This window comes from Drosophila pseudoobscura, chromosome 4 (assembly GCF_009870125.1).
Source record: "Drosophila pseudoobscura strain MV-25-SWS-2005 chromosome 4, UCI_Dpse_MV25, whole genome shotgun sequence".
Taxonomy (NCBI): domain Eukaryota; kingdom Metazoa; phylum Arthropoda; class Insecta; order Diptera; family Drosophilidae; genus Drosophila; species Drosophila pseudoobscura.
In genome coordinates this window covers 8,945,772-8,971,805 of record NC_046681.1, presented here as the reverse complement: position 1 = coordinate 8,971,805, position 26,034 = coordinate 8,945,772, and the positions used below count along the sequence as shown (strand labels likewise).

General features: G+C 44.0%; 2 protein-coding genes and 2 long non-coding RNA genes across 13 annotated transcripts in view; 3 read left to right on the top strand and 1 right to left on the bottom strand.

The window, feature by feature from the left end:
• The window catches only part of LOC117183998 (uncharacterized), a 130,621-nt gene that overhangs the window by 80,442 nt on the left and 24,145 nt on the right, over positions 1-26,034 (top strand). The gene's annotated exons all lie outside the window — the stretch shown is intronic.
• Positions 1,462-5,622, top strand: LOC6902466 (adenylyl cyclase X E-like). Of its 5 annotated transcripts, XM_002132975.3 has the most exons (12): positions 1,463-1,633; positions 1,695-1,835; positions 1,893-2,052; positions 2,112-2,886; positions 2,936-3,036; positions 3,094-3,445; positions 3,511-3,961; positions 4,016-4,377; positions 4,428-4,522; positions 4,592-4,743; positions 4,796-4,937; positions 4,994-5,622. In XM_002132975.3, exons 1-12 carry the CDS (start codon positions 1,550-1,552, stop codon positions 5,530-5,532), a joined length of 3,354 nt encoding a protein of 1,117 aa, XP_002133011.3. In that variant the 5' UTR covers positions 1,463-1,549; the 3' UTR covers positions 5,533-5,622. The 5 variants fall into 5 exon arrangements, with proteins under 5 accessions (XP_033235708.1, XP_002133011.3, XP_033235709.1 ...); XM_033379817.1 differs by having other exon boundaries at positions 1,462-1,633; positions 4,428-4,743; XM_033379818.1 differs by having other exon boundaries at positions 2,936-3,445.
• Positions 2,978-5,975, bottom strand: LOC117183997 (uncharacterized). Of its 3 annotated transcripts, none has more exons than XR_004469123.1 (5): positions 5,719-5,974; positions 5,502-5,660; positions 4,508-5,402; positions 3,303-4,440; positions 2,978-3,236 (listed from the first exon to the last, which is right to left on the bottom strand). It is a non-coding gene; the product is annotated as an uncharacterized lncRNA (long non-coding RNA). The 3 variants fall into 3 exon arrangements; XR_004469124.1 differs by having other exon boundaries at positions 4,508-5,354; XR_004469122.1 differs by having other exon boundaries at positions 4,508-5,660; positions 5,719-5,975.
• LOC6902467 (adenylyl cyclase X E-like) lies at positions 6,066-10,291 on the top strand. 4 transcript variants are annotated; one of them, XM_002132976.3, is made up of 12 exons: positions 6,066-6,195; positions 6,256-6,396; positions 6,453-6,612; positions 6,674-7,442; positions 7,491-7,591; positions 7,649-7,982; positions 8,046-8,499; positions 8,557-8,918; positions 8,972-9,066; positions 9,126-9,277; positions 9,331-9,472; positions 9,529-10,291. In XM_002132976.3, exons 1-12 carry the CDS (start codon positions 6,115-6,117, stop codon positions 10,107-10,109), a joined length of 3,372 nt encoding a protein of 1,123 aa, XP_002133012.2. In that variant the 5' UTR covers positions 6,066-6,114; the 3' UTR covers positions 10,110-10,291. The 4 variants fall into 4 exon arrangements, 3 of the variants coding, with proteins under 3 accessions (XP_002133012.2, XP_033235711.1, XP_033235712.1); XM_033379820.1 differs by having other exon boundaries at positions 9,537-9,818; XR_004469121.1 differs by lacking the exon at positions 9,529-10,291 and having other exon boundaries at positions 9,058-9,066; positions 9,331-9,471.

The window sequence follows — 26,034 nt, the reverse complement described above, 5'->3', positions numbered from 1 at the left end:
CCAGAGCCAGAGCCGGCGTCAGAGCCTGGCTAGCTGAAGCAGCAGCTACCAATTAATGTCCTTGTTAGGCAGTGGCCTGTAAAATTGGCTTAAAAAATATGTAACCTTATGCGAGAGCGAGCCACAGACACAGACACAGATGCAGAACTTTTTTGTCCCTATACGGGTGTGTGTGTGTGTGTGTGTGTAAATGAATGTTTATGGGGAGCTGCACAAAATACTAATCAATGGGGCAGTACCATGGAAAAAACCATATGCCAGAGGTATGTATGCATTTTTCTTGTTCACGAATCGATCCTCCGCATAAACTATAGCCATAGCACTCGTGTGTGTGTGTGTGCACATGTTTGTTTGCTCGCGGGATGTGGTGTGGTGTGCGATGGGAGAAATCCTTGCCACGACAATGGCTACAGTTACGTCCTGGTCCTGGTCCTGGTCCTGGTCCTGGCTGGTGTTGCTTTTGGCTTTAAGTGAAATAAAGTTCATACTGGTTTCGTTTCGTTTCGTTTTTTATGCACTCGCGGCTATTATTTAATTTGCGCAGCTGGGCGTATATTGGTGACGGCTTTGACAGGGCCAGCACGAAGGCTTTCGGTATTTCCAGAGCTTCAGCCTTCAGTTTTTGTGCATTTCAGCATTTCATTATGGGCCACCTCATGCAATGCCATTGCAAATCATCAGATCCGGACACGAACACAGACACGGACATCGACACGGAGACGGAGACGGAGATGGGGGCACCGAAGGACCCTGGGTTCCCGGGCCCGGCTCAAAGCGGTTGCCGGGCACGCAACATTTGACCAGAGACGACCAGACAGAGGCCCAGACCCCAAATATCGAATCCGAAATGCAACATTTTTCAGACATCAAAGTTGCCGCAGCGATTTTGCCAAACCAAAGACCAAGACCAGGCCAGGGCAGTGCCAGGATACAGCACAAAAGGATGGCGATGGGTGTGGGAAATAAACAGGACACATGGGGCGGCTCCTGCCTGGGCTTGGGGTTGCATCCGTCTGGTGAAAAGAGCAACAACCGCACTCGGACAAGGCTGAATGGGTGAAAGTGGCAGTGAAGCCTCAGTGAAAGTGCACGCACACACACACACAGAGAAAAGGGGACGAAGGATGCGACGCCATCTAATCTGTAAGCATAAATTCCAATCATTTTGCAAATGGAATGTTCAAACGCAAACCAATAAAACCACAAAACACAACACAGCGGATGCCAGGGCGGGGCCCAGGAGGGTCTACAAACTGCAACGGGCCAAGGGTCAAGTGATTTTTCGACCAACATTGACTCTGGCTGGGGATTTCTTGGCATGGCACTGGACTTTGCCTGGCATTAGTCGGATTTAAGTCAATAAAAAGAGAACAAGTCGGCTCCTAAGGCCTGCTATGTACCCAGACCTAGTCGGACGACTTCCTTCTTTGCTACTGAAAGTAGGCCTGACTATGAGTGTTTCACGAACAGATACATCATTTAGCAGAGGCAACAACACACACAATACTCCCCAATCCCATAGCAACACACACAACAAGTAAATACAAAAATGCCAACAAGCAGAAGAACTTCCTTCAAACAATGTCCCCTCAATTATGCCAAGGAGCGTCGCTGGGAGCCCGACTATCTGAAGGTAAGTGGTACCCTAAACGCCTTGCCTTGAAGTTACTCGATCGCTGCACCACTTGCCGCAGGTCAAGTGCACCGAGCTGGGCGTGGAAAACGAGTACATGCTGTATCAGAGACGTCAGCGGATCAGCTACCTGAGGGTTTTCTACATACTGCATATCCTAGCCACCCTGTTTCACTGTATAATGATACTAGTCTTCTGCGCTGTGAGTAGCAAGCCGCCCCTTTCTATTGGTCCTGGGTCTAATCAAGCTGCTGTGCAGCACAACGGCCTAATCGTTTTCGATATAGCCGTTTATGTGATAGCCACTGTCCTCATTCTGAGCATACTCAGCGTCAACTTCAACGAGGAGTATGTGTCCAGTAACCCCTGGATTCTGACAATTACTTCAGTGCTATCCGCCCTGATTCTAGTATCTGCGGGTAGGCTTCTTGGTTAATGCAAAAGTTTATAGGTTTATTCATGCCACGCCTGCCTGCAGATGTCTTTCAGGGCACCTATCAATACTACAAAAACGACTGGATGTTGGCCACCTCCTACGACACTTATACGATCCTGATAATCTACATGTTCCTGCCCATACCCTCGCTGCTGGGCGCCGTGCTGCTGGGATCGGCGGTGTCCGTGCTGTTCATCACGTACTTCATGAAGGTCGTCGCCACGCGATTCCATTACTTCAGTATGAGTGAAGTGGATGCGTACAACCAGATAAGTGTGGATGTCATACACTACTTTTGCTTCAACCTTCTGGGGGTCTTCTTTCGCATCATAAACGAGATTGTAGTGCGCTCCTCCTTCCTGAATCGCCACCAGTACATAATGGAGAAGATCTGGCTGCGCAACGCCCGAATCCAGGAGAAGATGCTGCTGGACAGCATTATACCGCCGCAGATAGCGAAGCCCATTCAAGAGGACATAAAATCCAGACTGGCCAGAAAGGGCGATTCGTTGCGCCCGACGCGCGTCATGGAGCAGATCATGGCCATTCAGATCCATCCCGAGGTCACGGTGTTGTATGCGGATGTCGTCAACTATACGCATCTGACGACCACTGTGAACGTGGAGAAGTTGGTGAGGCTGCTGCACGACCTCTACGGAAGGTTCGATATGGCCGCCACCCAATTCGAGGTTCAGCGAATCAAGTTCTTGGGCGACTGCTACTACTGTGTGGCCGGTCTGATGCGCCCGAATCCGGACCACGCCAAGTGCTGTGTGAACCTGGGTCTGTCCATGATCTCCCACATTCAGGAAGTGCGGTAGGTTACGGTGCTATTGCTGGAGGCACCTATTTTAAACATTTTGCAGGATTCAAAACGAGGTGGACATCGATATGCGCATTGGAATCCATTCGGGTAGCGTGATTGCTGGAGTCATTGGCGAAGCTAAGCTGCAGTTCGACATATGGGGTGCGTGGGACATTCCAGATCAGCATTCCTTGAAGATAATACTCCTCCTTTGTGCAGGAACCGACGTGACCATTGCCAATCTTCTCGAGTCCACCGGTGCGCCAGGCTTCGTCCACATCAGTGGCAGGACTTTGTCGCAATTGGATGCTGATCAGTACACCATATTTCCCGGCACGGAGAGCGCTCTGGCCGAGCCCTTTCTGCGGGAAAAAAACATCAGAACCTACTTGCTGACGGGTGAGGTAAATATGGATCCCGACACTTACCGATTGGACAGTTGGGGGTCCTTGTCCGTGTCGGCACTGGACATCAGCGAGAGACCGGAATTTCACACGCATTTTGCGACCGACGATTCGATTAACGATGAGCTGCGTGAAGAGTTTAAAAATATGCCGGTCAGTGGCGTTGAGTAAGTAGATCCCACAGAGGACTCTGATGTATCGAATCCTGCCATCACTGCTCCCTACTCCACAGACTTTTCAAGTCTTGGTCAGCCTGTTTTGGACGTAAGACTCAACCGACTGCCGATCCCTCCATACATAAGATCTGTCTCCATTTTAACGATCCCCATTTGGAATGGAAGTATTTGATGCAGTCGGACTACATGTTTAAGTACAGCATTCTGCTGGCCTGGTGCAGTGGCTGTAGCCTGATCTACATTCAGTTGATTGAGAGCCTCGATCCTTGCGATATATGCATTGTGATAAACTTTTTTGCGTTCTTTTGCCTCACGGCGCTGCTTCTGATAGCCTGGTACAAGAAGATTTGCTGGTGGATGTACGGTCGCAGCGATAAGATCCTGTTTAACAAGTCGAACTGCAGGATATTCCGCCTCCATGATAAGATCGTACGTCACCTGACGGTGCGGGTTTGTATCTACGTCTTGATCTTGGCATCGTACTTCTCCCTCATCGTTCTCATAATGGTGAGTGCTTTGCTCACTAGAGAGCCACGGTTTCACTTCGTTATGGACTCGTAGGTCAACTGCAATTGGGAGGAGTTCCAGATGAACGACATTGAGAGCAAACTGTATCACTACGAGATGGATCTGAACATGTGCTTCCATCCCTGGGTGGTCACAAATATGGTGGCCCTGATCATTGGCGTCAGCTTCACATTCGCCCGCATACCGTTCATGGTCAAGACGGTCATCACTCTGTGCTTCACAATCGTCTATATGGTTATTATATTTTTCCAGTTCGATTTCGTGTTCCATCACAGCGCCACCATTAATCCATGGTTTCCCTCGGAAATCGCGCATGGCATGCGGATCTTGATAACCCTATTTATGATGTACCTGAAAGAGCGACATTCGGAGTTCAACAATAAAATCGGCTTCGAGTGAGTATATCGCTCCTGATGGAATATCGATTATCGATTATCTCATACAGATGGAGCGTTGATCTAACGAAAAAGAAACAGGATGCCGATGAGACCAACCAATCCATTACAATTGTTCTGAACAACATACTTCCCGCTCATGTCGGTGGGTCTGGGGTCCCTTGGCTCTCACTGACTGGCTCTCATCGATCGATTTCTCTCGCCCTTTCCACAGTCAAAGTCTACATTAGAAACCTGGCCAAGCACGAGCTCTACTATGAGGAATATAAAATGGTCTCCGTCATGTTTGCCTCGCTAACGAACTTTGAAATGGACCTGCGGCACTTGCGCATCCTCAACGAGATCATCAGGGAGTTTGATAGACTGGTGAGCCCCGCTATAAGTCCGAGATGTTCCATTCCATTCATTCCTATTGCAGTTGATTCACTATCAGGAGTACTACGTGGTGGAGAAGATCAAGATTGTGGGCTGCACTTATATGGCAGCTTGTGGATTGGACGTGAACTATGCCGACCGCGTCAACAACTGGCTGGCGAAGCGCGATTCCCTTTTGGAGGAGGGTAAGCCGCAATGAATGAATAGTAGATTCAGTTACTAATAGTCGCTATCCCTCTAGTGGAGCAGGCCCAACGCACACGCAAGTCTTCCACTAAGGAAAGTGTTGAGAGCCACGAGGAGGTGGTCTTTGTGATGGCCACGTTTGCCTTGGACCTAATGCGTACCCTCTGGACAGTCAAGAAGTCCTACGAAGATCTTCAGTGGCATTATGATCGCTCTTTGATAGTCGGTGACATGGCCATCGGCATCTCCAGTGGCGAGGTGATGGCCGGCGTTGTGGGCGCCTCTCACCCACACTACGACATCTGGGGCAGTCCGGTCAACATGGCTTCCCGCATGTATTCCACCGGCCGAATCGGACACATCCACGTGACAGAGGAGACAGCCCTTCTGTTGCGTGAATTCGGCGTCGACTGCATCTGTCGTGGGATGACATTCGTGAAAGGCGCTGGAAGGATTCCCACGTACTTTGTGGCCATTGATGATGATTATCACTTTGTGCCCGTGACCCAGTGGAGTCAAACATCTGACCGACGGCGATCGGTTACTGGACTTGGGTTACTTACCGACAGCTCTTCTTCCTACGAAGATGATTAAGGGATGGCACTCCCTTAGCAGTCATGGCAGAGCAAAGATCCTCTTATTGTATTCAAATTTTCTTTAATTACATTGAACTTCAACTTTGAACCACAAAAATCGCTCAACCCAAGCCTAAGATCACTACCCTACAAAGTACTAACATTATTTAAAGTCTCATACATATGATAACCATATAGAACTCACTTTCAGCCTAGACCAAGGTTCGATTAAGGGTCCATCTGCGACAGACTGCCTGGACTTTAGTTCCTGGAGGATCAACCGAAGAATAGGAACTGAGATTTCCTTTCCAATCAGGCACAGCCAAAAGAAAACAGCCTCTCCCTGAAAGAAAATAGATATCTACCATGGAAAACGGGCCTACACAGCCTCGCAGATCCAGAAGCTCAAAAAGCGTGAGCCATCGATCTGATTTGTGTCAATGAGAATTTATAGAACTTTTCCAAAAGGTTTCCTACAATACATGACAATTTGTTCATTGATATTTTGTTATGTACATCTATCGGAAAAATTCCCTTCAAAGTTGGCTACCAGTTCGATGTAATAAATTTCAAAGCCCTCAAAGAATATTAAATAGAAAAAATGTCTGAAAAGCTCTTTCCCAAAGACGTGTGTCAGTACAACTATGCCAAAGAGCGCCTTTGGGAGCGCAGCTACCTTTTGGTAAACCTTTGAAATACACACACCTGGTGCACTTATCTATATACATATGGACATCCCTAGGTAAAATGTGCGGAACTGCACTTGGAGGAGGAGTACCGCTTGTACCAGGCACGACTATGGAGCAGTTTTCTTGGGGTGTTCTGCCTTCTGCACGTGCTCATAACCATCGCCCACTGCGTCATACTGCTGTTGACCTGCGATGTAAGTCGAGCAGGAAGTGCTAGCTGAAGTATAGTCTCCTTGATCTCTTTATCCAGCATATCCACATGATAATAGCCGATGTGGTTATATATCTAGCGACTTCATTCGTTATTCTAACTATCTTGGGCATCAATTTCTGTGAGAACTTCGCCAGGCGGCACTCGTGGATTACTTATATGAGCTCCGTGGTGGCTGCATTGGCCTTTGTATCTGCCGGTGAGAAGGTCTATTACTAGAAGATCCATTACTAAAGAGAGGATATGCTTCCGTCCTGCAGATATCTTTCAGGGCACATATCATTACTACACCCACGATTGGGCACTGGATACCTTCTACGACACCTATATTATCTATATAATATACATGTTCTTGCCGATGCCCATCATCTCGGGTGCCCTGCTGCTGGGGGTCACGGTGTCCGTCGTGTACATCACCTACTTTGGGATCTACATCGCCACGGAGTACTATATGGCCTACGACTATGCCAGGTTCAGTGTGTATATTGTCCACCACGTGTGCTTCAACCTTCTGGGTATGTTCTTTCGCATAATGAATGACATTGTAGTGCGGTCGTCCTTCTTGGACCGCCATCAGTACATAATGGAGAAGATCTGGCTGCGCAATGCGCGTCGTCAGGAAAAGTTAGTTCTGCACAGCATTATCCCGCCGCAGATAGCGAAACCCATTCAAGACGATATACAAAATAGACTTGCCAGAAAAGTACGCGGACTCGCTGCGCGTCGCTCACCGGGCGTCATGGAGCATGTCATGGCCATTCAGATCCATCCCGAGGTCACGGTGTTGTATGCGGATGTCGTCAACTATACGCATCTGACGACCACTGTGAACGTGGAGAAGTTGGTGAGGCTGTTGCACGACCTCTTCGTAAGGTTCGATTTGGCAGCCACACAATTTGAGGTTCAGCGAATCAAGTTCTTGGGCGACTGCTACTACTGTGTGGCAGGTCTAACGCCGCCGAGTCCCGACCACGCCAAGAGTTGTGTAGGTCTGGGTCTGTCCATGATCTCCCATATTCAGGAAGTTCGGTAGGTTATGGTTATTGATCGAGACCTTTGTATTTAAACATCTTGCAGGAGGGAACACGAAGTGCCCATCAATATGCGCATTGGGGTCCATTCGGGTAGCGTGATTGCTGGAGTCATCGGCGAAGCGAAGCTGCAGTACGATATATGGGGTGCGTGGGACATTCCAGATCAGCGTTCCTTGAAGATAATACTCTTCCTTTGTACAGGTACCGACGTGACAATTGCCAATCACTTAGAATCCACCGGGACACCGGGATTCGTCCATGTTAGTGCCAGCACTTTAAAGGAACTAGAACCCAGCGAATATACGATAATTCCTGGCACCGATGCAGCCTTGGAGGATCCCGTTCTAGGCAAAAACAATATCACAACGTTTCTGATTTCTGCTCAGACTTCTCACCATTCCCCCAGTCGTTCCCTAGAGAGGATTGATTCATATGCTGACATCGATATATACGCTAGACCCGATATATACCGCACTAAAACGATCAACGAAGAGTTGCGTCAGGAGTTTCGAATGATGCCAGTCTGTAGTTTCAAGTGAGTGTCGACTCTCTCGGACAAAGCACAATTCAACCATTAAGCAGATTTCGCACACCCCAGACAAATCTTCTCCTGGAGAAAGCGAAACCAGTCTATCGACCTTCCTTCGCCCGGGGTCACCAAATTCTGCCTGGTCTATCGGGATTCCAACCTAGAGTGCAAGTACTTGCACTCGCCGGACCTAATGTTCAAGTACAGCATGTTGCTGGCTTGGAGCATGGGTTGCAGCCTGGCCTACATTCAGCTGTTGACTCAAAACCGGAACCTACTACTTGAAGCCATAGTGCTGGACGCTGTAGTCTTAACTTGTCTGACCGTCTTGCTTGTCATATCTTGGTACAAGAAATTGTGCTGGCTTAGATATGGCAATAATGAGAACGATAGGCACAGATTCGGCAAACTAAGCTGCTGTATATTTCGCACCAGTGAGAAGATCCAAGCGAGCCTCAGCCTCCGCATTTGCATCTACCTCTTCATCATTTGTGCGTACAATTCCATGATCTGCATCGTACTGGTAAGGATCGTCGACGGAGGGACTAACCATTGAGCCTAAAGGAGTGCTAACTTCTAGATGGGATGCGATCGCGAGGAGCTGGAAGTGATGTACATCGAGAGTAAACTGTATCACTATGAGGCCGATATGAATGTGTGCTTCAATCCCTGGTTGATCTCCAATATGATGGCCCTTACCATTGGCATGTGCTTCACGTTCACGAGTGTTCCGTTCGTCTTGAAGATAGTTGTCTGTCTACTGATGACGATCTCCTATCTGGTGGTTATACTAATCCAGTTCCAGTTCGTTTTCCATCACAGTGTCACCACAAATCCCTTTTTTTCGGCAGAATACGCACATAGTTTGCTCGTTGTCATCGCTTTTGTAACCCTGTATCTGAAGGAGCGACACGCGGAGTTCACAAACAAAGTCAACTTCAAGTGAGTAGCTCTGTAATCCATACCCTAGACATCAGCTATTTAAACCTATTCAGTTGGCGCGTGGAGCTGAAAAAAAAGCAGAGAGATGCCCATATAACTAACCACTCGATAATAATTCTCCTGAATAACATACTTCCAGCTCATGTTGGTATGTTTTTGGTTGAGTTTCGGTTGAGCAAAATCATCGGACACGCCTCTCTTCCCCAGTCAACGTCTACCTTACATCTCTCGAAAAACATGAGCTGTACTACGAGGAGTATAAAATAGTTTCCGTCATGTTTGCCACTCTACAGAACTTTGAAATGAACATCAGAGGCTTGCGTCTGCTGAACGAGATCATCACAGAGTTTGATAGATTGGTAAGCCCTAAAAGGCTCTACTATTTATTAGTCCTTATGTCTGCCCCTTTCAGTTGCATCACTACAAAGACAATTACTTGGTGGAGAAGATCAAAATTGTGGGCTGCACTTATATGGCAGCTTGTGGACTGGACGTCAGCTTTGCCGATCGTGTCAGCATCGAGTGGGAAAGAAGAGACTCGCTAATGTCAGAGGGTTAGTGGTAATTAACGTACGGTTCGGATTAGTAAGTGTGTCTACCATCCTCTTAGTGGAACAGGCCCGGATGGTTCGCAGACGATCTTCGAGAATGTCAGAGAAAAGTCAAAAGGAAGATCTTGGCGAAGAGGTCGTCTTTGTGATGACCACGTTTGCCCTGGACCTAATGCGCACCCTCTGGATGATCAACAAGGCCTATGAGACGACAACCTATGACAAGTCCGTCATCAGCCCAGACATGACCATCGGCATCTCCAGTGGCGAGGTGATGGCCGGCGTTGTGGGCGCCTCTCACCCGCACTACGACATCTGGGGACACCCCGTTAACATGGCCTCCCGCATGGACTCCAAGGGCCTGATTGGCCACATCCACGTGACCGAGGAGACAGCCATTCTGTTGCGTGAGTTCGGCGTTGACTGCATCTATCGTGGGATGACATTCGTGAAAGGCGCCGGGCCAATGCCCACGTACTTTGTGGCCATTGATGATAATTATGACTTTGTCACCACCACAGCCAAGCGAACGCCTAGGCATCAATATCGGGAAAGGGATGAGTATCCGCTGGAAAGCGAATCGATGCTTGGCTTCTCTGGAGTCGATGACGACGATAGTAACGATGAAAAATACATATAAATAGGAGCTATTTTAATGGGAGTTATTGCAAAGCAAAGCCGGCTTGCCTTCTGTTTTCTTTGCGTGACCTGCACTTTCCCTTCCAAATATTATTAATGATTTTCTACGCCTACCAATTAAAAGTGTCAAAAGCAGAAGCAGCCGGAACCTTTGGTCTTGCCTTGGCTTTGTAATTGAATCAATCCCGAAAGCGTTTCAAATTTGAACATTTTTGAGTTGAGGAAGAGCCGCCAGCTCTAAGCATAGGGTCCTCCGGTTGAGTGCTTTCCGATTTGATGGGTACCCTTTTTACACGTACAATTAAAAGTAATTTTTACAAGCAATTTCCAAATTATGATGACGATGACGGTGACGGTGACGGACATGAATGCTGATCGTCTCCCTTTGATGCTGATGATGCTTGTCATTGTTTGCTGTAATTGACGAGTCCTCGTTACAGTGAAACATCAAAAAAGGCACGAAAATGCAAAAATACGGGTTAGACAAACCGGACAGACACTTTCGGCGAGTGCCCCGGGACCCTCTGCCTCCCCTCCATGGGTCCCTTTTTGCGTGAAATGGAATTCCCTTCACCCGGACACACCCGGGTCCTTTGACATGTAAAACGCTCCGTCCAAAGAGAATTCTGTTTTCGAATAAAAGTACTTCCTGCGTGGAAACAAATTGAAATGCATGTGCAATTCAAATGTAAATTAAAATGCGAAACTTATTTGCCCTGAAAACAGGGCAAAAATTAAATAAAAATCATTTTTTGCTGTCTCGTTTTGTAATTGATACACGTGTCTGCACATTCAAATATACTCGCACATAGATGCCCATAGAGGTGTCGTAATTATTTGTTTGCTTGATGCTTGTCATTCTCCTGCTAATTGAATATTTACACATGTAGAGGCAGGTGGCAGGTGGCAACCGGAGCAGAAATAACTAAAAAGAATGTGGCATACAAACTCGTTAGCAATTTGGCTGAGTGCTGGCTCGTATTTGTACAGATACTCGTAGATGTTGAAAATTGAAACAGGCCATTAGCATCAGAGAATTGTACTTCGAAGTACGGACCTTAAATGGATAATCTTCGATCTCTGACTAAAACTATTCACAGCGTTATGATTTGTGGCTGCATTTCGACCAAAGGAGTGGGAAATCTGGTGTTCATTGGCGGAATAGTGAATCAAGAACAGTGTCTGAACATTTTGAAAGAAAATTGTAAGCAGTTGGCCAAAGCATTAGGCCTATAAAGTAAGGTCTTGGCTGCCATATAACGGGCCAAATGTAGTGGAAGCGGAACCCCTATCGCCTGATCTAAGCCCTATTGAAAATATCGTGTATATCGTCTATATCCGCGTTAAAGGAACGACTTCAGGAAGAGTGGGCCAACATCGGCCATGAATATACCAAAAAAAAAAAAAAATAGAAAAAATATGCCAAAACGCATAATAATGGCTATCATACGAAATATTAAATTCAGCTATTATTCTGCACTAAGTAGTTATTTTTTTAGTTTTATAACATAATACCGAGTATTAAAGTAACGCAAATCTTTAGATTATTTTTGTTTAATTCTATTTTTTCTAATCTTTTAAAATAAAATCATTACGATATATACATGTACCTCTCTGAAAAGGTAAAACTTCAAGCTTTATTTCCTCATTAAAATTTATTTATTTCTGTTTAGTTTTATGCATTTTATTCACCTTTGAAGTTGAGAAAAAAAAAACCCAAATATTAAAGTTATCCACTGTATATTGTACATACTTCTCTGAAAAGGTAATACTGCAGGCTTTATTTTAGCATTTACATTTTTTTTAATTTTTTGTAGTTTTATACATTTTATTCGCGTTTGAAATTGAAAAAAAAAAACCTTATATTAATGTTATCCACTGTCATAAATATCCATTGATTAATTAATGAACTTTTGGACTGGCCCACTCCCTTTTTTGATAGGGATCGTGTCTGGAATATTTCCTGAATATTCCCAGCTCGGACTCTTCCCACTAAACCCCTTCATCTCTCTTCGCTCCACTCTCTTACAGATCTCCTGAGCATTGCCAAGCCGACTCCCTCAAAGACAACTAATTTCTGCGACGCAATTACCAAGTCGCTCTTTCTCTTTCTAACCCACACACATTGCTGCAAGCTCAACGCGCCCGCGCTCTCTTTATCTTGTCGCTTTTGATCCTCTCCGAGCGAGTCGTCTCTCTCGCTACGCACTCTCTCACTCACACCCGCACAGTCATGGGACAGACATCGGACGAGAATGAACATGCACAGCTATGGGACAGGCAGTAGACAATAACAAGCGGTAAATTGTAAAGGGGGAAAAAGAGAGAGAACACTGCAAACAATTATGTAGTGTACAGTTGAGAATACACTGAGAATAATATTAGGAGCCGACATACATACCATCGTCTCTGCATTCCACTGGATTTTGCAACCAAAAGGGCTGTCCTCCTGCTCATATGTATGTATCTTTGTGTCCACATCGGCCACTTGTACCTTTTAGTGCAGAAATGCAGTTATTCGACTCGCTTGCAGTGCATAGACCATTTCATATCTGAAATTCTTTCACATGATATCAAAGCCAAAAGCCTATTAAGAAATGTACCAAGTACATGCCTGGGACCGAGGCCAGGGACCGAGGCAACGGCAGTAAGTCTCCTTCTAACGCACTCCAATAACAATACGTAAAATGTTGCCATGAAAAGAAGTGGCAGCAAAAAAAAAAAGAAAAAGGGAACGTAATCGAAATCGAGTTTCATTCTCAGGCCATTTGCCATTCCCAGAATCCAAACTAACAACATTGACTCAAGTCCGCACAGAAGGGGGAAAAAAAGAAGAGAAAAAGAGAGAAAATATAGAAAAACGTCCTTCCAGGCTAACTAATCCTTTTTTGCGAATTTCTTTTTTCCTCTTTGCTTGGAGCCGCGTGCGACGAGTGTGTTTTGCTGCCAATCCAAGCGACCAAAACGAAAATGTCATCATCAGCAGAGCTTGGTCAGAGAATAGAAGGAAGAAAACCCAACCGAACGGCCAGCACGAGTGGCGTGGAACTATTCCCACACACACACACACCCACCCACTACATATACATATATACTGCCACTCAACGTAACTTTTTATGTGCAACATAGCAGAATGATTGTGTTCCGTTCCAGAAATATCAGCACAACAAGCACGACAACAACGACAACAGCGACACAAACAGCAACAACATCTTAAGCCATTTCGCATAAAATTTCACACACCATTTTAGCCAAGTGCCACATTACCTGCACACAAGATGGGACTCGACTCGACTCGACCCGACCCGACTCGACTGTGGTCCGCCTCACCTGGTCGCCTGGTTGCCTGCCCCCATGGCACAAACCAAGAAACGAAAGAAAATAAAACCAGAAAATGTTGAAAAACACGAAACTGAACATAAAAAATACCTTTTGACACATGCAAGCAGAAGCAAATGGGGGCGTGGCCCAAGGCCCAGGCCAGAGCCAGAGCCAAAAAAGTCTGGGAGATGGGGGAAAGGAGCTTAAAATCAGCGGCCAGTGACTACAACATGGAAAAGGCTACAAAATAAAAGAAGAAGAAGAAGATTCTGGCAGCCAAACGAGGGGAAAAGGTAAAGGAAAAAATCTTGAAAATTGCATTTTAAGAAGAAGTTCGTGTGGCTATATCGGAAAATCTATAAACACACACACACACACGAAACACTTGCTCTCTGCGACTGAACAAATCGAAAAAAAGAGGAGTGGGACATGGAATCCCGCTCTGAAGCTGACTGGGGGGCCACAATGGCCAGTCGCTTATCCAGTTGGTCAGCAAAGCATGCCGAACCAATCCAATACAATTTTAACGATTATGTGAGCCAAAAGCAAAGCGATGGCGAAATTGATATGGCCACCAGAATGGGCCACACAGACAGCTTCGAGAAGGTACGACAAAATCACGCATACGCAACGTAAACACTCAAATAAAAACTATAAACGGTGCATGCTGATAAACAAAAATTTAAAAAACGAATTATTTGTATTTTTATGGCTTTGTTTTAATATTTTCAAGCAAAAATATAAAAAACAAATTATTAAATAACTCAAGAAATATGTAATAAATAGAGGCAGATATTCTAACCTACTCTAAGTAGTAAAAAAGCCTTAATGACACATGTATTTTAATTGTGAACCAATTGCTGGAACGAAACTGAGGTCAACAAAGGAACTAGCACTTAACTAAAGTCGGGCAAATACTCCAGACACAATGTTCTATTCAGACATCTAGGGACTCCTTTAGGAGGGTTTGCCAGTGCGTTGCCATAACAATTTGTACTTGGAGTCACTCCCAGACCCGTTTTGGCCTGCTTTCGCTTGAATTCTAAATCCACAAACGCGAGAACTGAGCTGCAAGTAGAACAGAAACTACAAATTATGACAACAAATTGCAAACAAACAAGGAACAAACAAGTGAATCACCTTTAACGCTTCCTTCTGCACTTTTTGGTCTTTCATTTTTCCTGGCCTGCGCTCCATGGCAGAGAAGCTTAAGCAGGGCTAGGCAGGAGCCGGGCGTGTGCTGGTGTGCTGGTGTGCGTGGGGTCTTGTCATAACTTGCAGCGCTCGAAGGCAGTACGAGCGGGCGAGCGAAAGACTTGCCAGCGAAGGACCTAAAGAACGAAACCAAAATGACAAAAACAGCACAGACAGCACAGACAGCAGGGAGACAGTAAGAGAGGAGCATCAGACAGGTTGGAATGGCTAAAGACCAAGACATGCATGTCAAAGGACAACGAAATCTCCTGGTGTGTGTGTGTGTGTGTGTGTGTGTGTTTTTGTGTGTGTTTCTGCATTTGTGAGTGTTGGTTAACACTCAAAAGCGGAAGTAAGCGTCGTGTTGCTGCGGTCGAGGATGAGGAGCATGAAGAGACAGCCCAAAGGCAGCCAGGAAGCAGGCAGAAGTTTGTTTTCTTGCGGCGTCATGACTGGCATTTCTGTCTGGTTCTGTTTCTGGTACTCGCACTCGCACCGCTGCAGTGACAGCAAAAACCATGGAAAAAGCAACAACGAGAAGCACAGACTGCAAGACAGGTGTGCAGCACTAACCGACACGAAAATATCACTTTAAAGTTTCCCACCGTTGAGTCCTGTCGTCTGTGTTAGTTTTTGACACGAAATTGCATTACATTTCACACAGAAACAAGACTGTTCTTGAAGTTCCGATGGCAATGGCTCGGCACTTTTAAACATTGTCTTATTTTTATGCCAACTGTCGTTGGGTTTCTTCCTATGAAGTGTACAAATTAGTTGGCCTTGTCACAAACAACCAGCTCCTGCAACACCAACAGGAGCGGGACCAGAAGCAGGAGCTGCGGCATCAGGAACCACTCTGGCAGTGTCTGGCATCCTTAAGCTACTTTTCATCGATCCGCTCAGCAATTACGTGCAGCGTTCTCTCTACGGAAACAATTTATCAGACTGGGCAAACGACCCAAGCTGGCTTCCTTACAAAAAAAAAAAGAACCAAGAGCGAAAAATCTCCGTACTACCTCTTTGTAGTACATGCAGTGTCTTCTGTCCAAAGTCCAAAGTGCATGGTAAAGTAAATTTTGTTTAACGGCAGCAACCGAACAAACAAAGTGCAGAAGGGCTTGAATTATGGACGGTTATATGGGATACTCTTTACAGGAATATTTTTGGAGTAGTTACATGTGGATACCCAAGGGATAAAGGCCTCAGCATACCCTCCTTTGCCATAGCTAGTATGCCTCGTATGCCCTAACTTATCGCCTGCTTATTCCTTTCCGGCGAGCCTTGAACTATTCTGCGAAAGAGAAGCCAAAGCAATGGAGCACATGCCCTGCGGCCAATGAACTCTATCAAGTAACGCCCACGCTAATTCCGCCTTTGAACTGGCCCAAGGAGAGTCAGGGGCTGGGCCCCATAGAGGCCCCATAGAGCCCAGGCCAGTTCAGTAGCCCCATTTAGTGTCTGCCAAATCGTCACATCATTACTTATAGTCCAGCGAAATATAGTGTTTTGTGTCGAGTTTAGCCTAAAAATAGACCAAACTTTTGGCCAAATTGAAAACGTTTCGTCTAAAATGCACTTAGCGTGGCAGCCGAACCCCCAAAACGGGCCAACAAACCGCACTCATACCTCCGCGCGCCGGTGACTGACAGGAGCCAGTGTTGAAATTTATTGTGCAAAGCAAACGGGCAATTTACCAAACTGCAATTGTCGGAAAGAGTGAAAGAGTGAAAGAGCGAAAGAGCGAAGAAAATGTAGTGGTAGAGGTGGTGGTGGAGAGAGGCAGGAGCACGCTCTGCGTCTAATCGTTGCGCTAAATTAACACGTATACGCCATGTGGCCGGCCAAGATTTTTGTCTGTTGAGCAATTGCTGGGCCCGTTAGACAGTCAGGCGGTTGCTTGCATTTTTTTGTTGTTGCATAGCAGGTTTTCCTTTGGATACCCTTGCAGAGGGTATGGCGAGTTTTAGCAGATGTTTGGAGCCGCAATAAGTAATTTATTCTATTTCATACTCGTTAAACATTAACCCTTGAATCAATTTATAATATTTACTTTATTTATACATAAATTTATATATTTTTTATGGTATATTTTCTTTAAAAATAGCTCCTAAAACCACTATAATGGTCTGCAAACTAAGATGATTAACGTGTGAAATTCTTTTCTATGGTATTTTTGATTTATTCACTGGCTCCAGGCCGCAGGCTCTCTAAAAACCCCCAAGAGATCGCTCACCAGCCACAAATCGAAGAAAAAGCTACACTGACAACTACACCATGTAGTAGACACAGTTTGTTACCTCGCTTATCTACATGTGTATGAAAATATGTAAAACCGACATGATCGGACATGTCCCGACCAGCCACCATTTTGCTTGCTCAAGTGTTCGCGAAATTTCTATACTCTTTCTGGGGCCCTGCAATTCCCAACTGGTTCAAGCTCGAATCAAGTATAAAGCACGCATTGAGACTAGTCTTTATTGGCTTTTACTGTCTCTTTTCAGGCTCTAAGAGGTTTGCATTACTCGGATTGGATTCGATTTCTCTACAATTCTGGTAATTTTTGGAAGTGCCTGGCGGCTACGTCTGCCGGGCCATAGGAAATACATAGGCGTGGATTTACGGGAGTCTTATTCGAAAAGTTGGTGGGCTCTCAGCTCAGAGAACAAGACGGACATGGCTTTTGATGCTGGGTCGGAAGCGCTTCCTTTTGGGGGCTACAAATGTCTCCTTTCCCCACGTATACTCTTCGATTACGGGGTATAATTACTTAGAACACCCAATATTAGGGTATTTGTAATGTCGGCGCGCCGCCAAACAGCCAATTTTCTTTTTCGATTTTTTCTGGCTTTCTCCTTTGCAGTGCTCACGTTTTATGGGCCACAATTTCACAGTTAGCCAAGCCAACTAGAGGTGCCAATATTGTTGTAAACTGCTGATAGTTGGTGCTGTGCTCTGCTCTGCTCTGCTGTTGGGGTATTGGTGGGGGGGGGGGGGGGGGGGGGGGGGGGGGCGCCTGGCAAATGCAATGCGCCAAATGCGATTGCCATTTGCTCTACAGCTCGTTTCGTTCGTTCATTCCATCTCTCTCTGTCTCTCTGTCTCTCTCTCGCTCTCTCTCTCTCTCTCTCTCTCTCTGTGCTGTGCTGTTGAGGAGCTCCCATTTCTGTTTCATTTTTATTGCATTTCATTCGCTTTTCGCCACTCAGTAGCAGGAGTCGAAGAAGCAGGAACAACGATAAATACGAAATACATTTTTAGTTTTCTAATCGACGCGCGTTCATCGCATAAAAATAATGCAATAAACGATAATCCAAACGAAGCCAGCTGCATTTTTGGCTCGACTTTTGTTCGTTCAGTTGATAATGGCTTGTTTATGGTCGTTGGGTAAAAGGAAATGGCGATTCGAGAAAGTACGAATATACGAAACTTTGTCAAGGATATGCCTGGGAAATTTCCGTTTCCAATAGGAAAATGGGTCTTTCAATTAATAAATTTAAATAAATACCAATATTGAACAGAGATTCCTGGCTGATCCCTCAAGTGCGGTGTCAATTTTCAGCCAGATTTAAAGACTTCTGGCGAAGGACATTAAACGCCACTTGGCTTTTTTTTTTTATTGGGAAATCCGCCTTAGAAGAAGCCATCAACAATTCGCGGAATGAATATTGAGTTTCATTTCAACTTTAAGCTCAGGTTCTATTTGCCAGCTCTCTCTTGCTTACTGTCTCTGTGGCATTTGAAATTCATGGCGCATTTAATGAACTTTGGCGACAGGCAGCCAGCCAGCCAGCAGGAACAGGTGAACACAGCAAAACAGCTGAGAGCCATTGCGGGGGAGCTTCTGGGAATGATAAACGGCCCGACTGATAGAGCTTAGAGCACCTGAATGTGCTGAGCAGGGATGGGATCCTACCCCTCCCTAGGACCAGCGAATTTTTGCTGTTGTAGACGCCACGCGAAATTTAACAACACAATAAAACACATCAAATAAATTTTCGCTGAAATTTTGCTTATCAGCGAGGCGTGGCAGGAGGAGGCTTTCGTACGACGCGAGAGAGATTTAATGGCAACCTGATAAGCAGACGCCCAGGACTCACTCGCTTTAAACTCGCTCGGGCTCTTGGTAATAAACTCAGCGAGCCATGAAGCTGTTTTGAAAATCTAAATAGACTCGCCAAAGCAACTTGAATTTATTCTCCACTCCCACGAAAAAAAAAAACAAGGAAAAAGGAAATAATATAAAGTTTAACCAAAAAAAAAAAAAGAAGAAAATCCGAGAGTGGCTCGACAATGGAATACCCGTTAATTAAAGGAGGTATTTCCCTTCGAAAAAGGGCGAAAACTGGGCGTGGCCTAGTCGATGCGAATCGGAACAAACTTGGTTGGGAAAATTGGATGTAACTGTACATACGTGGCCACGAATAGAATACACCCCTGGGCTCAACAAGTTCCGGGTATCAAAACGGGGCGGGCGGAGAAAACAAAGGCTAGAAATAATACCGCGGCATGCATAATTTCGAATGGTTTTTCGGTGGCGAGGTGGCCACATTATGCAACATTCCTTTCAGCACACACAGACCCCGGAGCCCAGAGCCAGACCCCCGCCGCCCCCCGTCTAACCCCTTACCGCATGCTCATTATGATAATAAAAATGCTGAGCGGCATGGCATATCTCCAGCCCCGTCGGGGGCGGGCGGGCTGCGTGGGAAATTTCCATGGCCGTCCACGGCCAAAGCCCACAACAACAATTAAAATGTTATTAAGCGGCCAGCAAAAAAAAATAGTAGAAATTATGCAATGCGAGCAACAAGGATGGTTAAATAAGTAGAGATGGCCGAAACGGAATGGAAAGCAGACGAGCACCGCAAAATGGATACAATGAAAGGTGGACAACAAAAAAAGGATACCAACAACCCGAACCAAATGAGAAGCAAATAAATGACAATGCGGTAAAAAATGCTAGTGAATTGTGGTAAAGGTTCCAACTACACAAAAGGCTAGTACTAATGAATGTGTGGGCGGGACGGATAGATGAACACTGGTGCATATTGTATACATATACGGAAATGTACTCCCTGCTAATGTGTGTCAGCCCGGCTACAGGAGATAATCGATATGATGAAACCCGTGCAGCAGGTGAGAAAAGTAATTACTCAGCGAGTGGGCTGAAAATGCAAATTAATAATTTAGAAGGCAGCTTTAAAAATACAAGCTTGTTTAGCACAATATTGAAAGGGAAAACCAGCTTACAGGGGGAAGAGACTAGCCTTGAAATTTGATAAGTTTAAACCGGATTAAACCACCATTTGTCAGGGTAATCGACTGGCTTTAGCTGGAAGCCTCGAGAACTGTTGTATCTATGAACAAACAGGACTTGAAATTGTATAATTTAAATATCTTTAAGCTCTAAACAGCTTTAAATATTTTTAAATACCTGATTTCAAAGAAAAAGTCCTTCAAAAAATACTTACTCTATGTAAATCTATCAATTATAACCATAATTTCTTATAGCTCTTATCTTTAATTAATTATCTATCAAAATAATTAATTTTTGAAAGTTTTTATCTTCCCTAAACGAAAGAAAATCAGGTTGTACTCCTTTGTTCTGAATAAACAGGTCTTAAAATTGTATAGTTAAAATCTCTTTAAGATCTGAAGAGCCTAAACTATGATTTCAAGGAAAGAGTGCTTCAAAAAAGGCCTTCTTTATATAAATCTACCAATTATAACTATAATTTATTATAGTCCTTGTATTTACTTAATTATCTACCAAAATTCTTGGATTTTCATCGTTTCTGTCTTGATATAACGAAAGGAAGAAATTATCTGTCCAAATACTTGGATTTTCATCGTTTTTATCTTCCATTAACGTAAATAAATCATGTTTTACTCTTTCTTTCTGAACAAAATGGGCTTAAAATTGTATAATTAAAATCTCTTTAAGACCTAAAGAGCCTAAAATATTATAAAAGACAAAATTTCAAAAAAACTGTGCTTAAAAAAATCCATAATCTATATAAATCTATAAGTTATAATTACAATTTATTATAACTCTTGTATTTAATTAATTATGTATGAAAATAGTTGATTTTTTAATGTTTTTATCTTCCCATAGCGAAAGAAAATCATGTTTTACTGTTAATTGAAATCTCTCTAAGATCTGAAGAGCTTAAACTAGTATAAAATACACGATTTCAAAGAAACAGTGCATCAAAAAAGGACTATATTTATATAAATCTATCAAGTATAGCCATAATTTTTTTCTATATATTCTATTATTTATTTTAACACTTGTATCTAATTAATTTCCTATTTTATTTAATTTTTTATAATTATAAAATTGTATTTTTATTGTTTCTATTTTCCAATAAGGACAACAAATCATGTTTTACTCTTTCTTTCTAAACAACGTGGGCTTGAAATTTACAAATTTAAATCTCTTTAAGCTCTGAAGAGCTTAAACTATTATAATATACACGATTTCAAACAAATTGTGCTTCAAAGGCTCTATATAAATCTATCAATTATAACCATAATTAATCATAACTCTTGTATGCGCTTATGATCCATCAAAATACTTGGATTTTCATCGTTTCTATCTTTCCATACCGAAAAGAAATCATGTTTTACTCTTTCAATTAACTCAAACTCCGAATTTCCATTAAAATCGTAACAAAATGAATCCACCCACAAAACACCTGAAGTGAACTGTAATTCATTTGGCAGAAAATCGAAATCCCTTTTACCTGACATTATTGTATTATATTTTAATGAGACTCAATTATAGCAGTACGAGCTCGAGTACGAGTATCTTGTCGTGCGTCCGGCCTGCCACAGGGCCGAAATGAAACTACAGCAAATTATCGATCTTTTGCTTAATTTGTGGCGTAAGCGACAATCAATTAGTGGGCGGGGGGGAGGGGGGACAGCGGTGGCCGCAGTGGCAGCAGCAACAAAATTGAAACAAAGTTTTGTGTTTGCCGCAAAATGTATCTAGATTTTTTTCCGTTTGTTTGTTTTTCTGCTCTTGAAATGTTAATTACGAACAAAAGAAGTAGCCGGAAAGAACTTCACAAATGTTAATTATTTAGCATGCCAAAAAGGGGACTAAAAAGATACACTCGCTGGAGGGGACGAAAAATAATGCACTCCTTCTTGTGTATGGTGCAAATATTTACACAAATGCAGCAAAAGTTCACTTTGGGGGAAGATAACTTATGACTCTGCATTTTAATTAATCAAAAGAAACAAACAAAGCCAATGGGGGTTCTATGAAGATGGGTAAAGGTGTCCTCTGTGTAGTCCTTGGACTAATGGATTGCTGATTTTAATTTAAGCTCTTTTAAGCAAGGCAAACAAACACAAAATTCAGTTTCTGCTGATTGTAAGGCAACATATGAGTGCCCTAACCAAATCCTTAATAGCCTTAACGATATCCTCATATTAACCCTGACCGATACCGATACTCTAGTGCGATTATGCTGCGATAAGTCTGATGGGATGTTCATTCTACGATCGACAAGAGAAAGGAACAGATACATGATATAGTTTTCTAGGAATACACTGCTCGTCAATAGGTTAGACGCACCCATTCTTGGTTATTTAATGATTCTTCAAGTATATTATTCGAAAAAATTTGTTGCGTCTAACCTATGACGCGCAGTGTTAAAGATGTTTCCTTCAATTATATTCCACACAGAAAGAAGTCTGGATAGAAAAATTCTTTGCTGTAGCTCTAATAGTCTCTGAGTACTAGGCGGGCAGACAGACGTGGCTCTATCGACTCCGCTATTGATGCTGATCAAGAATATATATACTTTATGGGGTCAGAAACACTTCCTACTGGATGTTACTTTCACCACAAAATCACCACAGCTCCCATATTGATACCTCAGTAAGCAAAAGAGCCCTTTAATCCAATCAGGTCTTTCATTGAATCCCCTCTGGGGCCTTAGCTCGTCATTTCCTTTGATTTTGATAGGAGAAATTGTTTCCACAGATTTTCCCATTCAACGTTTATGGATGACTGGCAAAATGTCAAACGACTCAGGTTTTTTTTTCTTTGTTGGTTGTGTTAACTAGCTGAAAAATCTTTTAAACTAAACGAAGCTTGCAAAATACCTTCTTCTTTGGCTGAGTTTCATTAACTTCAGGCACCGCCAGGCAAAAGCTACAGTCACTGCCGAGGAAATAAATTACATACAGCGTGTACAAAAATCTGGCAGAAATAGTTTATGCATAGTTGGAAAAAAAAACTGGCAACAAAAAAAAAGAAAAGAAAAAAAACAGGAGAAGAAGAAATAATGTTGCCCACTTAATGAACTACTTTAAATAATTTTCCAACTGAAAATTATTTTCATTTACTAAAACTTTGCCGTCATCGTCGTCGTCGTCGTCGTCCTCGTTGTCGTTGTTGTCGTCGTCCTCATCGTTGTCCTTGTCGTTGCTAGACGCTGGAGGTTCTACCAAAAAAGAAACTCCCGCCCATTCCCGCCATACCTCGCCCTTCTACTGTCAAGAACGCCTTAACTCTCATTCAATGGCAACTTTAGCATCGTTAACAATTTGGCAAGATTTAAAAATGGCAGCAATTGAGAGGGAAGAGGTAAAGACAGAGAAGGAATTGAAAGAAGCAGAGGGAGAAATGCGAAGGCGAAGAAGTACGAGTGTGAGATGGGAATGGAGCTGGAGCTGGGGAAAAAGTGAGACTCCAAATAAAAATATCACTTTACTGTGTCGCCCGACAACACTGAAATCGCTGCCAAGGACGGGGTAATTTATCAAGACAAAAACCGAAGCAACCCTGAAAGACAGAACGAGACAGAGACAGATGGCTAGCGGGTGCGAGAGCGGCAGTGGCAGCGGAAGTGGGACTGGGACGGATATAGGAAGGCCAAGGAGTGGAGATGGCAGCAGCAGATAAAGCACACCACTGCAAAAGCCAAGAATGAGCACGGGAGAAAGCGGACAGAGGGAGGGCTTTAAGTCTTTGGTTACTTTCTTAATTTCATTTACGCAATAGCAGCGACGCCAGCTGAGGCTGAGGCCGAGGCAGAGGCAGCAACTGAGGCAACTTTACAGCTTCCTTTGGACTGTTTTGTTTTTCAATTTGGCTCAAGCGATGGAAACTTTACCAAATACATCTCAAAAGGCAGCCAGAGACGGAAGAAACAGAACAGCAGGACACTGGCAAAAATCGAGAAGAGAGTCGTTGTAGTAGGATTCTCTGAAGCCCACCAAACAGTTCCAGGATTGCCCCCAAAGGATTGGTTAGCTTTCGGCATTAGATCAGATGGTCGATTAAAGATGGGACCTTCAGGGCACTCAGCTCGGAGCCATTGATGCCTTTCAGCCCCGGGGCAATGTAAAATAAGTCCTGATGGATGATTTTAGGCACTACATCTACGGCAGAATGGGGTCGTCGAAGGGGTCTTGCCTGGCGACCAATCAACTGAAAGAGGTATATTTATAAGAGGAAATATTTACCAAGCTAAATTAATGTTGGAAAGGTGTTCTCAAAAGTTTTATTGGACTCCCTATCGAGTGTCTTCAAACTATGGCATGTCATCGTATTCACGGTAACCTTTTCTCTCGGTTACCAGATAAGACTTGACGAAGTATACATGTATATCTATAGATAGATATTTGAAAGTTAATTATTAAGACCTAGGACTTGCCTAGTGACGATTGTGGGTGTAAAATTTATTCAACTTCCACAAAAAAAAGAGTATTATTTTAGTGCTCATTGAAGACCGACCCTAGACCTGTCTTACTTCATATATTTGTATTTCCTGAGACTGTTTCCAAGGCTAGCAGTATTCAAAGTTCATCACTTAACATTCAAACAATCAAATTTTAAATACCAACATCTAAAAAATCTCCTTTGAGTAGCATATTCCATCCAGAATGGGCACTTTTTTTTGTTGATTCTGGTACTTTTTTCTGGTTACAGGTATTTTCTCTCAGTGTACTACCAGTAGCAACAAAGACAGCAACACCAACAACAAGAAAAGACGTGCAAAGTTTCTATTAAAACGGATTTAATTATGTAATGGAATCATGATAAATTTCGCGCAACGTGAAAAGTGTTTGGGCAACTCGCTCTCTCTCTCTCTCTCTCTGTCTCCCTTTCTCAGTCTCTCTTTATCCAACGCGGCTGTCCCTCTGGCTCTCTTCAAGTCGAGTGTGCCTTACAAAGGCCAAGAAAAAGGACGCCAAGACAAAACTTGTACAAGTGGAGCCGGCCAAAGCAGAACCGAACCTAACCGAAGAGAGCAGAACAGAAGAGAATGGATGGAATAGACACATAGACAGGGTAGATAGGAAGACAGATAGGTGGGATAAGAGGCCCTGGCTATAGGGAGGTTTGGGGGTCTTTCGTTTTAAAGAAATCCCCCTCTGTTTGGTGGAGTTTGAGGCTCATGATTTATATGAGAGTAGTTTAATTAACGGTGCTCATAACGAGTACTAGTTGAAAGTTTGCTCGCGATATTCCATTGTTGCTTTCGCGGTGCGTGGGTGTGGGGGGGGGGCCTTTGGGGGCTGCTTTCAAGTATTCTCCTCAGCAGATTCTAGCCAATTAGCTTAAAAAGTTGAACAACTTTTGACTGGACTTTGTTTTTCCATCGACTCTTTCTGCGGGTGAGTGCCGTGAGCTGGTTCGCTCCTTAACTAGTTCCGGAAACGTTCAAAAGATAGTTTTGATAGCTGCACGGGGAATTCCCCCTGCTACCAAATTCGATTTCCATTTTTAAAACGTTTTTTCTTTTCAATTAAAATCCCATTAGATAAGCATATGGAGCCCCTCCACCCCCCCGCACTCCTTTGGGCGGCTCACCTCCATTAAAAACTCTTCTAGTGGCAACTTTCTCTGGGCCCCATCTTCTGCTTTCTTTATCCCTGTCTGACAACTCACTTAAATCGCAATAAATAACGCAAAAAGAAGAGCCAGAAAAGGTACAGAGAGCCGCCACACCTGACAACACCTAAGCGGTGCCCGGGGGCGGGGCGGGGCAGGGCGGGGGGCAGCGGCAAAGCCAAGATCCCGCATCACTGATAGGGCCCTGGAACGCCCACTCGGCCGAGTAAATCCTCTTTCGGAAATCCCCGCAACGAGCATTAAAATAAAATTAATTCTTTTTTCTCTTACTCGGGCAGGAAAATGGTTGGAAAAATGACAAAACGATTGACTATTAAAAAGGATAAGGCATAATATTTTTCGCATTTTGCGGTTGCGCTAAAGAGAGGAGGGGCTGGGAGGGGAGGGGTGCCTGAGTGGAGCACCTCACGTAACTCGAAGGAAAAATAGTTTACAGTCGAAGGCTTATCTCTCTGAGCCAATAATGTTTTTTCCTTTTACAAAAATGACAAAAGCGCTCAATAGAAAAGTCGGAAAACCTACAGAGTGTCGG